Below are 17,716 nucleotides of genomic sequence, written 5' to 3'. Positions count from 1 at the left end.
TGGTCTCTGCAACTTCAAAAGATGGACGAATGGACATCTCCTAATTTCGGATTAAGGGATCATAGTGAGGTGAACAGAATAAAAGGGCGGTCAACTATTCAATATCCATGGTATTTCCCCCTATCACCTCGCTATCCGTTTACAAATGCCTCATTTGCCAAAGGACTAAGGGTATAAAAAGGACTTGGACAATTAAAAATTAGTTACAATTTTTGGGGGTCAAAACAAACAATGAGGGGAAGCAAAAGAGACTCTTAAGGGGGAATTTATCAAGCACTCTACACTGGTTTTCTCGTGTAGAAAAATCACAATTTGTACAAAAGCTCAGTTTTTGGCAGAAATGTTGTCACTTTTTTAAAAGTGTCGAAGAAGATTCAAAAATGCAAGTCAGGGTTTAGCGGAAGGGCTGGAGCCACTCGTGGACAAACAAATTCAGAAAATTATACCAGAAATAGACTCCAGTTCCTAGCTGGTGTAGATTTTCCTTTCTGGTGCACGGACAGCTAAAGATGTACTAATTTATTAAGAGGTGTGCGCCTCTTAATAAATTAGACACATTTCACTCTAGTGCTTTTTAGGTGTGTGAAGCTTTAGTCTTAAAGGGAACCTGTTGCATTGAAAATGCAGACCAATCTGTGGACAGCATGCTATAGAGCAGGAGGAGCTGAGCAGATTAATATATAGTGTTGTAGCAAAAGATTCGGTAAAACTTGTGAATTATTCATTGAAACCGATGCTCATTCTGGGCGTAGAAGTCATGTGGGTGGTGACCGCTATCTCTGTACTCCTACAGGGGAGACTGCCAATCACTGTGTAGGACCGCCCACTAGACTCCTAAGCACAGAATGAACAGCGGTTAAATTACTAGTTCTACTGAATATTTTCTCACTAAAACTATATATCAATCTACTCCGTTCCCCCCCTGCTCTATAACATGCTGCCATCAAATAGGACAGCATGTTCAACGTGGTTCCCTTTAATAAATCTGCCCCTAAGACTTGTAAGTGTTTTAGAGATGTCTGTTTCTCACTTTTTTATTTTTTTAAACTGTTTTGTTGGTTTTGTACCATCTTATTTAGGCCTCATGCACACAAACATATTTTTTCCCTCCCGTAAATACGGGTCTGGTGTCACACGTATTGGACCCGTATTGCACCAGTATTTACGGACCCGTGCCCGTAAATACGCGTCCGGCGTCACCAGTATTCCACCCGTATTTACGGGCACGTTTTCGATGCAAAATTGCACTGTACTAATCGGCATCCCCTTCTCTCTATCAGTGCTGGATAGAGAGAGGGGGCAGCCCTTTCCAAGGTAAAAGTAAAAGAAATTCATACTTACCCGGCCGTTGTCTTGGTGACACGTCCCTCTCTTGACATCCAGCCCGACATCCCTGGATGACGCGGCAGTCCATGTGACCGCTGCAGACTGTGATTGGCCTGTGATTGGCTGCAGCAGTCACATGGGCTGAAACGTCACCCCGGGAGGCCGGACTGGAGGAAGAAGCAGGGAGTTCTGGGTAAGTATAAACGTCTTTTTTTTTTTTTTTACACGTTGATCTATATTGTGATCGGAAGTCACTGTCCCGGGTGCTGAAACAGTTACTGCCGATCAGTTAACTCTTTCAGCACCCTGGACAGTGACTATTTACTGACGTCACCTGGCAACGCTCCCGTAATTACGGGTGCACACACGTAGTTACCCGTAATTACGGGAGCCCCATAGACTTCTATGGGCCTACCCGTGCCGTAATTACGGCCTAAAATAGGACATGTTCTATATTTTTCAACGGCCCGGGCACCTTCCCGTAAGCATACGGGGGGGACCCGTGGCCAATAGAAGCCTATGGGCCCGTAATTACGGCCTGTGATTACGGGCGTTTTTACGTTCGTGTGCATGGGGCCTTAGTCTTTCGGTAAGCACTGTACTTTTTGTGTTAACCCCTTAATACCGAATGTATTTTAAACCTTATTGACCAACCAATTTTTTACGTTTTTCCATCGTCGCATTTAAGGAGCTATAACTTTTTTATTTCTCCGTCGAGCTGTATAAGGACTTTTTTTTTTTTTAAGGGCAAAGTTGTACATTTTAATAGCACCATTTTGGGGTACATATAATTTGATTTAACTTTTTTAGTGGGGTACTGGAAAAAAAACTTTTTTGTGTCTTCATTTCACGCCATTTACTGTGTGGTATAAATGACATAATAACTTTATTCAGTGGATCATTACGATTGCAGCGATACCAAATTTATATAGGTTTTTTTTATGTTTTACTACTTTTACACAGTAAAAACATTTTTTTTTTTTCAAAATTATTTGTTTTTGTGTCACCATCTTTTAAGAGACATAACTTTATTTTTCCACTGATTGTAGCTGTATGGGCTTTTTTTTTTTTGCAAGACGAGTTTTTATTGGTACAATTTTGGAGTACATGCGACTTGTCAAATTTTTTTGATGGTAGGATGAACAGAAAACAGCAATGTTTTTTATTTTATTTTTTACCATGCGCGTTAAATAATGCAATTGTTTTATAGTTGGGGTCATTACGGACGCGGCGATACTACATATGAGTAACTTTTTTTCATAATAAAGTATTGTAAGGGGAAAAATTGGGTTTTTCATTTTATTTTACTTGGGACTTTTATTTATTTATTTCAAACTTTATTAAAAGGGGTTGTCCGTGATTAAATGACTTTGTGTTAATGGTTGTAATTTATAAATGTAAATACAGTTGTAATATACTTAGATTTTCCATAGATGCCCCGTTTCCAGATCCTGCCGTGGGGTACTTGACGGGTGACATCACTCTCTGCACTGGAACTGGCCCCTGTGTTGATTTTCAATTCTTTGGCGGGTATACGAAACTGCACTCGTGCCATGTATGGGCTGTTCTGCTGCACAGCCCATAACGCACATGCGCTGTCACTGCTGTTCTCGCGGTCAAAGAACAGCCCATACACGTCACGTCACAAGTGACGTGTCATATACCCGGAAAAGAATTGAAGATCAACACAGCGGCCAGTGCAGAGAGTGACGTCACCCGTCAAGTAGCCCACGGCAGGATCTGGAAATGGGGCCACTTTGGAAAATGTTAGTATATTACAAATGTGTTTTACATTTATAAATTACAAGCATTAACACAAAGTCATTTAATCTCGGACAACCCCTTTAACTTTTTTTTCGTCAGGGACTTCTGGAGCAGAATCCCCGGCCAGAGTATCGGCAACGTTGTGGCCAGGGATCCTGCTTCAGGAGTTGCCCCTGATGTCACTGTCCAAATATGGATAGTGTCATCAGGGGCTTCTCCTGGTGCGGAATCCCGGCCAGGGGGATTCCAGTCCTACAGGGAACTATAGTGGCGTGATCTACAGGGATGGGTGTCATATTACAGGGGGGGGGGGTGCCACTACCTACAGCAAAAAGACATCCTCCTCTTTACATGAACTTTGCACTGTGAGGAGGAGAGAAAGCAAGCTGCAGAAAGCATGGCCGTCACTCGGATCACATCCAAGTGACGGCTGTGTTTTACACTGTCCCGTAGACTTCCATGGAAGTGTGTGGCTGTGAGAACTGCCCAAAATAGGGCATGTTCCATTTTTTGTCAGCACGATTTACAGCGGCATCAAAAATCGGCCGTGTGAATAGCCCATTTGGGATCTATTGTTTTTAGGCTGTGTGACACGGCCGACTATCCCTGTCGTGTGAATAGGGCCTGAAGGTACTCTGACACGGACTGTCGTCCCCATACGTTATCATGTAGGCAGCGGATCTCGGGGATCCACGGCAATATATTACACTTTTAGGGTATGTTCACACGGCTTATTTTCGGCCGTTTTTCGGGCCGAAAAATCGGAAGCAGAACAACTCCAAACATCTGCCCATTGATGTCAATGGGAAATACGGTGTTCTGTTCTGATTGGCTGTTTTTTTTACGCAGCCGTTTTGAAAAACGCCCGCGTAAAAAAACGCCCGCGAAAAAGAAGTGCATGTCACTTCTTGAGGCGTTTTTGGAGCCGTTTTTCATTGACTCCATAGAAAAACAGCTCCAAAAACCGCAGTGGAAACCGCGAGTTGATTAAAAAACTTCTGAAATTCAGGAGCTGTTTTCCCTTGAAAACAGATGTTTTTTAGTAAGCATGTGAACATACCCTTAAAACTATACAATCAGCAGATCATCTGCTGATCGCTGCCCTGTTTACACAGGGCGATTATCGGTAACGAGCGTACTTGGAACGCTCATTTGTTGGCCAGTGTAAAAGGACCTTTAAGGGGGTCTTACCCTGGACGATTATCGGGCAGACGAGCGTCAATATAATGCTCGTTGCCGATAATTGCCATGTGTAAACGGGAACGATCAGCAGATGAATGAGAACGCTCGATCATCTGCTGATCGTATCATTTTAAAAAAAGTAAAAGATTATTGTTGTCAGCAGCACATCTCCACGAGCGTTCATAGAACAGGGCAGCGCAAACAGGACAGCGATCAGAAGATGATTGAGCAAACGCTCGATCATCTGCTGGTCGTATCGTTTTAAAAAAGTAAAATATCGTTGTCGGCAGCATATCTCCCTGTGTAAACAGGGAGATGCGCTGCCGACATGATGATAATGTATGGGGACGAGCGTTCGGAGTAACGACCACTCGTCCTCATCCATAGCTCCGTGTCACAGGAGCAAGTGAGCGCCGATCAACGATATCTCGATGATCGGCGCTCGTTGCAGCGGCTGAGTATCGGCCGGTGTAAAAGGGCCTTTACTTTATGGGCCTCAGGCGTCTGTATATCAACAGAGGCAGAAGATCGTTGATAACCTTGTAGTGTAGGACCCTTTCAACAGTTCACCTATGTGTTTCTCCCCAGCTACCCTTATCTGTGTTGTCTAGTCTTCAGCATTCTTTAATTATCTGTAAGATCTCCAGTTCCCCTCCTTTATCTGTAGGCCGTAGTGGTCGGCTTTAATCCTGTGTTCTATTATAAGCACTTTGATATGGTCTCAGGCCTTGTGCCAGAGTTTTGTTCAAGCTATATATTATACATGTGACTGTTTTTGTTTTTTTTATGTTAGTTTTGTGAGGTAAGATTTTAGCATTTGTGTAATTGCGTAAATATAAAAAATTCATACTAGATTTTCTCAAATAATTGTCAATGCTGATTTGATTCGACCACTTGTTCAACTATAGCTCCTGATTGTAAAGAAGGAAGCACGCATCACCTCTTTGGAAACCCATAACCGCTTGTAAACAATATTTCCATCCGGCAGTCACATGACATTAATTCCGCGGCTGTAACATTGTATGCTTACAGCACTTAGATTTTAGGCACTTTGGTCGTCATGTGACCACTGGATGTGATGTCCCTTAGAACTGTATCACCTGCAGCATCCGTGTCTACAAGAATCTCGTAGCCCCCACATATAGTTCTTCTTGGTTTATCGGTAAGTGACATAAAGCAGCTCACTTACTTATTAAACAGGTGTTCTTCCTGGAAACCCCCTTAATTTATCTCAATCGTGCCTTGAAGTCTGTTTTGTCTAATGCATCCTGTAGAAATCCTTGTTTCTAATATCCACATATAAATTACTGTTAGAAGTATGTTTTTTAAAATCTTTTTGGTTTCTGCCATGCTTCGGCTAATGCTGTTTATCATTTTGTGTGCAAGGAAATGCTGACACGGTTTAAAGTGAGCTGCATGATTCATGCTACTTCAAGTAATTCTGCATAGTCGCATATTTGCTTTCTGCCTGATATTTGTAACTTTATATACATATACTTGCCTCAGATTTAATATTCTAACATGGCACACCACTGAAGTCTGCAACTGGTGCCAGGATAGACTGGGTGGTAAAATGTATATGATGCATTTTAGCAATAGTTTGTAAAGTCATTGAGCATTGTTTACACACACAAATACTGATGAGCGACTCATTCCTTTGGTCTACATGCCAGTGTGAGTAGTTTGGGTGACCGTTTCCCATTAAGTGTTACTAAAGGCTATGAACACCTTTTTTTTTTTTTTATATATTTTGAAAAAAAGAAAAACATTTCAGTGTGTTTGGTGCAACTTTCTAAATTTTATTAAAAAATTGTTTTTACTTTTTGAGATACAGCTGCTTTGTACTCTGTATACTGAGCAGTTGTATCTAGCGCTGACACCTTTATCTGTTAGGTCAGCGGTACTGATGGGTTCAGTGTCAGCTGGTCCCGCATGTCTCTGACACGAAGCAAAAAACAATCATAAACTAAGCCAACCAAAGGGTGTTAGAGGGAAGAGAAAAGTGTCTAACATGTCTAGCTAGATGCGCCAAATTATCATGCCGCGTGCACCACTGTGAAAAATTTGGCATACCTTGTGACTACCTTGTCTAAGCTTATGCCGTCCAAATATAAGACCGTTTAGTAAATCTGCCCCATTTAATTTTCCAAGCCATTCCTAAACCATACTGATGTTTTTTGTTGCCTATAGATAAAATGATTCTAGTTTTGTTTTCTATAATATCTGCCATTTAGTTCCTGCAACAAGTGAATGGCTTTTTTTTTTTTGTGCTCAAGTTTTTGCCTTTTATTTCCCTGTAATAAACCATACAAATTTAGATCTTAGTAATACTTTCTCTATTATTATTATTATAGGCAAAACAGCCGACAGAGGCCCTTTCCCAGTGTATGGCAGAGATTCCGCAGTGCCCGGTTGTCAGGTAAGCTGGTTACTTTGCATACTTAAGAACAATGTATACATTTCACATTCTATTTTACACACTATAGTTAGTCTGCGAATCCGGTGGAGAATTTGCTCTTGAAGTCACACAATTTTGGGGCTATTTGCAGATGACAAGTGGTTAATTTGTGTGTGAGGATTGCTGTTAAATAACCAATACCCGTAACTCAAATATGTCCAACAATTGAGGAATAACACAAATTATGGTATGGTATGTTGGTCTGGTTGGATGGCCAGATCTGAAAATCTCCATGCAATGCTTTTGATGTAAACATAGCAAGATCAAGCTTCTAGATCCTGGAATGCGCAGACTTGTTTTTGGGTTTGAAGAGATTTATATACTGATTTTGTTAAATGTTTTTTAGAAACATTGTTTACTAATTAATTTATTATAATTTAACTCATGTCCTTCTAGAAAGTCTAAGGCTGCACCAAGACTTTTTATTTTTTTTTTAAATAGAGAAATCCAAACCTTAAGAGGTTTACAATAGATCTCCAAGCAATTTTTTATAACTCTATCGACGAAGAAAGTAGCTTCTACTTTTTAAAATCGCTCTGAAATCCCAGCATGTAGCGATTGAAAAAAAAAAAACTCAACACAAGTGATTTTGGGGAGCATTGCTATAGACCGTGATGTCAGAGCTATTTTTTAAAAATTTTTTGTACTGAGATAAAAACTCTAGGTATAGCCTAATGTGGCACTTCAACTTCACAAAACTGAAGACAGGGCTGAGACGAAAAACTAGGAAATTCCAGGTATACGTAGTGTAGAAGCTTTTTCTGAAATGATAAATCCCGCTTCACCATCTGACAGTCTTGGTTTTGCGAATGCCAGAAGAATGTTTTCTATGTGCATGTTAGCTGTTAACTAAAGTAAATGTAGTGTTATCTGTGATGTTTTATGGAGGAGGAATAATGGTCTGTGGCAGTTTTTTTGTGATTTGGGTTAGGGTCTTTAGTGAGATCAATACAAATAAAGCACTATCTGTATTCGACCTGACTTGAATATTGGCAGTTATCTGTGTATATGAGGAGAAATTGTTATATTTGGTGATTTTCGGATCCACACAAGGTCTTCATGACCACATTGCACCTGACAGAAATCATAGCGGCTCTCCTCGTCGTAAGGCTGAAGAGGGGATCATAGACGTTCTACATGAGTCAGTCTTCAGCCTATCAAGGAGAACCGATCATGGCCGAAGGTGCAGAGTGCCCGACTAATCAATTCTGCCCCTTCATTTCAACAATTGTGGGGGCCTCTTCCGCCATGACACATCTTAGGTTTTGCGAAAGTTCAGTTACTCTGGAGACTAAGCATTTTTCTGGAAGGTGTCCTTTTATCAGAATAACTGCTAACTAATGTTTAATAGATGCAATGTTCCTTTAATTTAGCAGTTTCCTCTACATGCTGACCGGTTTGTCATGTGACATCAGATTTATTCTCTATTATTCTCTATTTACAGATTTATTCCTTTTTTTTTTTTCCTTCCATCGGAGGATGCATACAATGGCATATGTCGGCCGTTGGCTCTCATTGTAATGTTTTTGGTCTTGAAGTATAGATTCACCTTTTGAATGTATAATAGTTTTATAATTAGATGTACTCTAGTATGAAAGTAGAGCAGGTTTGCTAATAACCTATAGCATGTTGTATAGTGCAAAGTTGTCTTCAGAATTATCTTGTTGCTACTGAAACCAGTCAACAGTTTTTTGACAAATGTATCCTTAAAGGGAATGTGTTGCCAGAAAAACATGTTTTTTTTTTTTTTAATTAAACATTTAGTGTGTAGGTGATTAAACATTGTTCAAATTTTTTTTATTTTTTTCACGAGTCAGGAAATATTATAAATTAGATTCTAATTTATAATATTTCCCATTGCTGGTCACTAGATGGAGCTATTCCCAAAATTGCAGCATTGCAAAATTGGGTAAAAAGCCCTCGCTCTAGTGAGCTCTCAGCATCCCCCCTCCTTTATCCTGGCTAGTGCCGGGATAAACGAGGGGTTTGAACGGTCTAACCTCCTACACTGTGTGTCGCCATTTTTTGAGCTAACACACAGTGTAGAAGGTTAACATACAGTAGTAAACGTACACGAACATACATTGAAATCTCTTACCTGCTCCTGCCGCCGCGGCTCCCTCCGGCCCGTACGCTCCGTCTGCTGCCGCTGGTCCAAGTGCACAAGTCCGGAAGCCGCGACCGGAAGTAGTAATCTTACTGTCCGGCCGCGACTTCCGGTCCACAGGAAAATGGCGCCGGACGGCGCCAATTTCAAATTGGACTGTGTGGGAGCGGCGCATGCGCAGTTCCCACACAGACGGCGTACACAAGTGGATGGGACAGGAGCCGTTCGCAGTCCCTATGGGACTGTGGCTGCCGTATTCCATGTCTGTATGTGTCGTTAATCGACACATACAGAAATGGAACAAAAAATGGCAGCCCCCATAGGGAAGAAAAAGTGTAAAAATAAGAAAAAGTAAAACACAAACACACAAATAAATATAAAGTTTTTAATAAAGCACTAACATCTTTAACATATGAAAAATAAATTTTTGATGACACTGTTCCTTTAAGGGCTTGTGCACACAGCAAAGCCCTGTGCGCAGAACCCATACTGCAGTGCACGGAGCCAGTGCGACTATTTTCTACATATGGAGTCTGGTGCATGCCACAATTCTTTTCTGCCAGATTCTGGTCAGGTACGGTAGATGCACCTCCTATGGCGACTTTATTATAACGCTTTACAGAATGGAGCTGTAATCCGGCATGTGCATGAGCCCTAACGGTTTAGCTGAACTTCTATAACCAGCGTTAAAATAGCTGTTTATGTAATTTACATATGTGTCTAAATGTTTCTAAAAGTTCTTAGAACTGTATATGACTTAATTAAAAGAGTAATCATGGGGGCAGACATTTTTCTTTACTTTTCGGTCGCTAATTCCATTGAGAAGCGCTATAGTCAGCCTCTCCCCAGGGCAGAATGCCTGCTCCCAGATGCAAATAGCTAACATTCAATTGTACAATAAATAGAGACGCAATAGACTTTAACCCCTTAAGGATCAGCCCATTTTGGGCTTTCGGACCAAGCGATTTTATTTTCATCTTTTCCTCTACACCGTCCAAGAGCTACACCTTTTTTTTTTTTCCTTCAACAAAACTGTATATGGCCTTGTTTTTTGAGTTGTAGTTCTTATTGCCACCATTTTAAGGTACATATAAATTATTAACCTTTATTCATTTTTTGGTGGGGGAATAGTAAAAAAATCCACCATTTGTTTTTTGGGGGTTTCGTTTTTACGCCGAGGACCATGCAGTATAAATAACGTTCACTTTATTCTATAAGTCGGTATGATCACAATGAAACCAAATTTATATCCTTTTGTTCTATTTTACTACTTTTGCTGAAAAAAAAAATGTTTTAGCGAAATAAAAAAATTTGGGCGCCACTTTCCAAGATTAATAACTCCAAAAAGTAATTTAAAAGGTTGTTCAAAATAAAATAAAGCATGGTTTTATTTAAAAATAAATAAATAAATTGTCTTCAAAAGTGTACATAGCCTTTCATTTTTTTTCTGCCATTCATCTGTTCACTATATTGAACACACTCAATACCTGGTACCCTAGGAAGCAGTCTCCATATCAAATACTATGACCAGATTTATGTGATGGATGGATGTCATTATCTTTATAAATATTCTGTATTTTTTTCATGTACAGATGATGGTACAAATTTCTTGTCTCACCGAAGGGAAAAACTTTGCATCTGACTTATTAATGATAAAGTGACCGATTGCAAATGCACAACACATAAACAAGTTGTTTTTTTTGTGTAGCTATAAAGACTAGAATGAATGTGTGATCAGATTTACATCGGATGACTTGAATGCTTACAGGTTAGCACAAAGCTTTTAATGAAACCTTGTCTGAGACAAAACACCAGAGAGGATCATAATTAACGTCTCATTTTCTGCCAGTTGCTATTGATTACTCATTCACGATTCTTTTGTTCTTGAAATTGTAACAACTGTATTTCACTTCAGTATCTAATGAGATTCTTCGTATTGGATTGTTTAAACACCATGCTCATAATTGCCAACTTAGCTACACAATTTCATTGTTAAGTAGATTTACATCATAATGTGAAAAAAAATTCACATTCCAAAAATCTGGGCAATGTTTGAAAAGTTTAGTGCATGTTTAGAAATGGTTTTTCGAGTTGGAGACTTACTGATATTAAGGTATGTTCAGACAGTGCAGTTGAAACCGCTGCAAAACTGCATTATTTTGCCACGATTTCCAATCTTCCCATTGAGTTCTAGAAGTTAAACATGTCTAATGAATTGATCTGCAGTGCATTGGTTCTAGATTCGGATAAAAACTATAGAAGTAGTGGGTCTGAGCACCGATCCTGGGCTATGATGGAACAACTTTTTTTTAATCATATTGACGTTTCCCAGAATGTCATTATTTTTATTATACACACATAATTGTGCTCTTCATTATAATACAAGCCCCTGGGGCTTCGCTCACATCTGCGTCGGAGGTTTTGTCAAAAAGTGCAGGAAAAATAGAGCAGCATGCAGCGCTATTTTTTCCGGTAAAATGACGGACACCATGACGGAAATTTGAGGGAACTTATTAAAGTCAATGGGGTTTGTCGTGTCCATAAGTAATGGATGCGACACTGCCATTCTCATTTTGCCTTTCCTATGACTGAACAGTAAAATAGAACGAACAACACGTGAACTCCACATTGCAAGCACTTTTTTTTTTTTTTTCACCAATTTTGCAGTTTGTGAGTTGTTTTCCATTTTCCAATGGCTTTTTGACCCTGGAGACTGTATACATAAAGGTACAAGGTCTGCGGAGTGGGGGCAGTTGGTTCTCGAAGTGTGTTAATGCCTTATTTATGAGAAGCTCATTTATGTATGATTAAAAGCACACGTAGAACTTTATATTATAACATAGAAATATTGATGTTGAGGCACAGAATACAGAATTAGTGTTTCCTAGGTGTAAATATCTCTGAAGGGCCAGTCCAAAAATATCCACATGTAGTCAGATGGCTAAACAAGTGCGATATGAAATACTGTGTCCACAGCCTTTTTGGTATCTCTTGGCTCTACGTACTTTTTTTTCTGTTAGAGCCCTGAAGACAGGATCAGTTAGAATCAATATTATCTCGTTGACTCAAATGAGCAGATAAATCAGCAGAATTGACTAATAACATTGATTTTGGTCTCTAGAAAGAATGCACAGTAAGGAAGTTGCTCTTCACAAACTTATGACATTAGGGCAAGATCATTTTCAAAACCGTGTTTGTTTGTTTGTTCCCCGTGTTGACCTTATCCGAAATGAAATATATTTGGTTTTAGTAGCTTCTTCCTGAAAGTCAACGTTTCCTGTTTGTTTCCTGTTGACCTCCGAATCCCTGAACTTGGTGAAGGAACAGGGACTGGAGTACTGTCTTTGATAGACTAGCTGGAAACTATTCAAATTTCAATATCATTATGATGATCACCTAAAGAGCGTGGAAATATGCACTAAAGTGTCAATGGATTGACTGTTACAAAGAAATTTCTTAGTGATTACAAACATTTGCACGCTCTGTGTGTGTGTATATGTATGCGTACTGTTTTTGAGAACTACAACTTACGCTTTACTTTATTTGGTACCATGTTTGCATTAAAGAGGACCCGTCACTATAAGTTGAACTGGTTAACTGACCTGAATAGCATTGTCTCCCTGATTCCAGCGCTCCCCGTTCCAGAGATATGGCTAACTGTTGTGTTGGCTCCCTCTATGCTAATTTGCTGCTGTTAGCCAATGGGGTGGAGCTATTGAGGGTAGTTCACGCCCTGTTGGCTAACTACAGCAAATTAGCATGTATAGGGAGCCAACACAATAGTGGGCCATATCTCTGGAAGGAGCTACTCAGGTCAGGTAACAATAGTTAATGGGACTATTATTTTAAATAGCAACCATATTTATTTAAAACTATTAGACTTTTATATCTGTGGTCAAAACAGAATACAAAACCAGTTCTTTCGCAGACTTTGTCTTTTTGGCTTTTTGAAATGGTCCAATGTACTCAATACTCCAGCAGACATCAGCTTAAGAGTGTGTACATTGACAGGTGTCATGGTGATTTAGGCAATTTACCAACTCAGGACAGAATGTCCCCTAGGTATTGAGTGTTCTGTATTCTGTCAGCAGTGATCAATCCATCATAAAGGATTACTCTTACAGGGTTATCAAGTGATGCACACAGAATGGTGAAAGGAAGTGAGAACTTAAATCTCATTTACATATTATATGCATGTTTCTAAATACCAAATATTACACCGATTTCTTGCCATGCTTTCTTGGGCATTTTCTTTGGTACATTTCTCAATTGTACATATAGGTGCAGATGATGTTGTATTAGTTACTTGTGTTGCACTTTCTTTGTTGCTGTACAGGTTTCTTCCAGGTTACATGACTTGTCAAGTATAAAGAAACAACACAAATGAGTGTGTTTTTTTTTGTGTCACCCATAGGTATTATCAATTCTATACCACAGCAATGTTTCAAAGTACTGACAAACCATCGGTGCTTTGAAACATTGTTACAAATATCTGATGAACATTTGCTTCAGTACAATTATGGTTCGAATGCCGCCATTTTCAAATGCAAGTTTGATCATAGTATCATATGTATTGTGAATTTCAGATGGTATTGACAATTTTGATGTATAAATTCTAGTTTTATCGTTGATCTTTGTATGCATTTAGACTTGGCAGTAATTGTTATAATTGCTCGGAACAGAACAAATTATTTCTATGTGTAAATGAACGCGGGAAATTAATTCACTATCTGACCAGTTTACTGGGTTACTAATGCTGTATTTTAGCTCTGTTATTGGAAAATATGAGCCAAAAAATTTGACCACACTTTCTATTGCTCCTTTCTGTTTGCATAAAAGTTGTGCTCATGTGAGTAAAGGTATATTTAGGTTACATAGGCGCCCGTGAGCGCCGTTTCAATAGTTAGGACTGTTTTTCTTGTGCACCAGCTGCTCTGGAAATGCCAACTAAGAAAACAATATCTCATTAAGTGTAGGCATCAAGGCAGTTGTCTTCGTCATGCATTCGGTGATAAAGCATGCAGTCATTGAAGTTAACCGCAAAATGGCTAGTTCTCAATGCTCACTTTTTTAGTCTGTACGTCAATACTTTTAATATATCAGGATAAAACGTTTTGTTTTTTTTTGTTACCAGCACAATACTTCTTTTTTATATTTACTGTTATACTTATTTATTTAACAAAAAAATTCTGAATTCTAAATAATGGTAAATAGTAATTTTATTCCCAAAATTTAAATTGATTTCTCACAAATCGTGGTGGTTGTCTTTTACAGACCAGCCTGGTTCGAACCGATATTGGACTTGGTAGTTCGGGGCAGCTTCCAACCTCAGGAAAAGCAGGAGGCCCTTATTTTCCATTCTCTGCATCAGGTTCTCGTCGAAGGCCTTTACAGGACACCCCAGCCCTAGGTAACTGATGACACGTCTCACAAATACCCCAGAAGTAGTGAATGACTGATTCCTGTTTATGTATACTTCTACTGTATTTGAATGTGTGTCGTGTGCAGCACATGGTTTATGCATGCGATCAGAGAAAAACGCAAGTCTCGGGCTTAAATCCAATGTGAACATAAATAAATAAAATATATGAAATGCAGGAATCTGTTATTTTGAGAAGTGAAATACACGTGTTTTGTGCTTCTGAACTGGTAGGTGCACGTGTTTCTCTGCTTATAATTTGCAACTTTAATGAATATAAACATAGGCATCTAATCTCAGCCACTGCCAGAGTTGCTTACGTTTTAGGATACATTGTCATGTGTGTGGTTTTTTTTTCTTTTGCTACAGAAAACTCGCTTAGTTGAATTAGGATATTCAGTTAAATGTAATAGAAGTTACATGTCAATTGCTTTCCGCAGGTTTAGCTGCCTATAGATTTTTGTTGACTTTTCCCACCGGTGTCTGAGGCTTGGCATACCCTTGCCAATGGCTGCCATCAAGATAAACATTGGTTGGACAGGATGGGTTTTTTTCTGGCCCAATCCAATTGTACCCTCAGGAGATAAGTGGCACCAGAGCTTTCTAGCGGGTGCCCATCTCAGCAATTCCAAGCTCCAGATCAATGCAACAAAAAAGAAAGCATTTATAAAGATTATATTTACATGTATACTGTAGAGTGGTGTGCAGAGGTGAACATGCGTTACCCTGTTTAGTTTTTTCTGTATAACAAGTGCCCCTTATTGTCTGATTTCATCTACTGTAGTAATATATTCCGTCTTCCTGAACCTTATCACTTTAATCATTATTTTCTGTTCGCAATTCTCAGATCATGTAGGTTTAGCTCCAGATTTAAATTGCCACATATCCAGAAGAGCCAGCCAATACGTTACAATAAAACCAGAGATTAAGGTTCTGACCTTGATTTGAAAAAAGCTTTAGGGATAATACTTGTGATGTCATTCATATTAATAGGGTCCGCACAAAGCATATTATATAACTGTTTTAGGCTTGGGTGAATCGCTTGCTGTTTATAAGGAAGCATCACAGTTTAAGCATATGTTTCATTTTCTGAGAAGAAGCTTGTAAGAAAAAGAATAACAATACGTAATTCCTATAGGAATTTCGGATTTTACCAGTCTTCACTTTTAACATAAGAATAAATGGATTATACCTGTATTAGTGAACCTCCCAGTTATGATAACACATTAGCGCAGCACTCACCCATGTTGATTTAGTCTGGTCGCCACTTGGGATCAGAAGAAAAAGGTTTCCTTTTTAGCTCCTGCTTTATGGGTTTGTTATTGCTTTCCTCTGGATCAGTAGGGAGAAAAAAGTTATTTAATGTACCCCTTTGTCCACATTCTCTCCCTTCCCCTTGTTGAGCGTGATGGACATGTCTTTTTTCACCTGTGCTAACAAAGATTTATGGCGTACATTATAAACTGAAACCATGATGCCAGTGTGAGCGGAGCCTTACGTGAACAATATCTGCCCTAGAGAATTGCTACTTGGCGAGTTCTGTATTGTATTCATTATCATAACTGGTGGTACACATTTAAAAATAATCTGTTTCAGGTGACAGATCTCTCGTGATCCTTGCTCCTATGACAAAAGAGTGCCACTACTGCTGCTGATCTGGAGATACAGACTCCTTACCAGAGTAATGGAAGATTTTGATCTATTTTATTTCCATATAATGCTCAAAAACCGCTTTATAGCCAGATCACTATGTCATGGACTTTCTATAAAATGAGATACATATATTGTTTCCACTTCCTGCAGCTACTTGTTGTATACATTTGTATACAATTGAAGTGGGCACATGCCTTTGGCTATGTTCGTAGATCTCCCGGTGCTTGGCTTCTCCATTTCAGCAGTAGTTCACTTTGTAATTACAGGACCCATTAAAGATGGACAGAAGATCATGTGAATGCCAATAACTGTAATTTTGTGATTTATGTTCTATCTTGTAGTGTAGTCATATGTTTGTGGGTAGCAGTTGTTTCCGTAACGCCCATAGAAGAGAATGGATTGAACCACACTCCTTCTATGCCCGTATGCTGGCGGACACCTTGCCAGGGAGGGCAGAGGTTAAGGGACCTCCGTTCTCCAGATAGGTCTGGGAACCACATTTATCAAACATCCTGTGGATATGCCATAAATGTTTTAGATGGGAATATCCCTTTGAGCATACACACCGTTTAATAATTTTTTAATTTGCATAGCTAGAAAGAAATTTAGAAATCACATAAACCAAAGTAGCATATTAACCCAGTAATTGTACGCTCCAGCCTGGTTTTGGTAGACTTGTACGCTAAACTCTACATTTAGAAAAATAAATCAGCAGAGCATCACAGTCCCGGGAAACGCTCAAGAGGAACGTTATATCGAGAGAATTTTCAACCTGTGCAGGCAGTGTCGAGTCGTAGCCAGTCCAACTCCAAAATAGACACAAGAAAATAGAGAGACCGCAACACAAGTAGTTACCATAGTATCAAAAAAGGTGTCTCTTATTTCACCACAATAAATAGCGAAGTTTCGACCCAATTATGGGCCTTTCTCAAGCAAGAAAGACCAATAATTGCTTTTTACCTGTTAGAATCGCCCTATTTTGGTTACCTCATCTCCAACAAAAAACAGAATAAAAAGTGATCAAAAAGTCACCCCACAAATAATTTTTTCCCAGTTTCGCAGTATATTATATGGTACAATAAATGGTGTCATGAAAAACTACAACTCGTCCTGCAAAAAAAAAAAAACCCTTATGGCTTTATCGACTGAAAAATAAAAAGTTATGGCTTTTGGAAGGTGGGCAGGAAAAAGCGAAAATTATTAACCGAAAAAATGTTTTGGAGGGAAGGGGTTAAAAGTAAAATTCACTGTAATACATAGGTATTACACCAGCAATCAAACCATCACATTCTTATGTCCCCTAGTGGGACTTAAAAAGAAAAAAAAGTTTCTTAATTTACAAAAAAAAATATATAAAGTTAAAAAAAAACGTTTCCCAGTTTTTTTTCTGTAAAATAATGTAAACAATAAAAAAATAAACAGAATTGGTATCCCCTGTAAGGGCTAGTTCACGCTCAGTTTTTTTTACGCGGATACCACGGAAAAAAAGCGACATCGTCTTTCTTCACATTTCCATCTCCGACCTCCCATTGAAATCAATAGGAGCCAGAGAAAGCGTTTTTCGCTACGTTTTATGCCCACGGTGCTCAATTTCAGCGGCCGAAAAATGCCGCAAATAAAGTGCAGGCAGGCTGAAGGAATTTTGGGGCAGATTTTTCTGCCTGCACACAACTCTGTGTGAACATACCCTAAAAGTCTGAACTATTATAGTATTACTTTATTTAGCTTACACGGTAAACGCTGTAAAACAAATCAAAACCGAAACAAAAAAATAAATCTGTTACCTTGCCTCTCCCCCCAAAAAATG

General features: G+C 39.1%; 1 protein-coding gene across 3 annotated transcripts in view; it reads left to right on the top strand.

The window, feature by feature from the left end:
• Window positions 1-17,716, top strand: part of TCF12 (transcription factor 12) — a 187,194-nt gene that overhangs the window by 125,815 nt on the left and 43,663 nt on the right. For all 3 annotated transcript variants that reach the window (XM_075857958.1, XM_075857957.1, XM_075857956.1), the window contains exons 6-7: window positions 6,627-6,691; window positions 14,112-14,247. In XM_075857958.1, the coding sequence (XP_075714073.1) occupies window positions 6,627-6,691; window positions 14,112-14,247 (201 nt within the window). The remainder of the gene's footprint in view (window positions 1-6,626; window positions 6,692-14,111; window positions 14,248-17,716) is intronic.

Source organism: Rhinoderma darwinii, chromosome 3 (assembly GCF_050947455.1).
Source record: "Rhinoderma darwinii isolate aRhiDar2 chromosome 3, aRhiDar2.hap1, whole genome shotgun sequence".
Lineage (NCBI taxonomy): Eukaryota > Metazoa > Chordata > Amphibia > Anura > Rhinodermatidae > Rhinoderma > Rhinoderma darwinii.
Note: the sequence above shows the minus strand (reverse complement) of the source record. Positions and strands in the feature narration are given on the sequence as shown.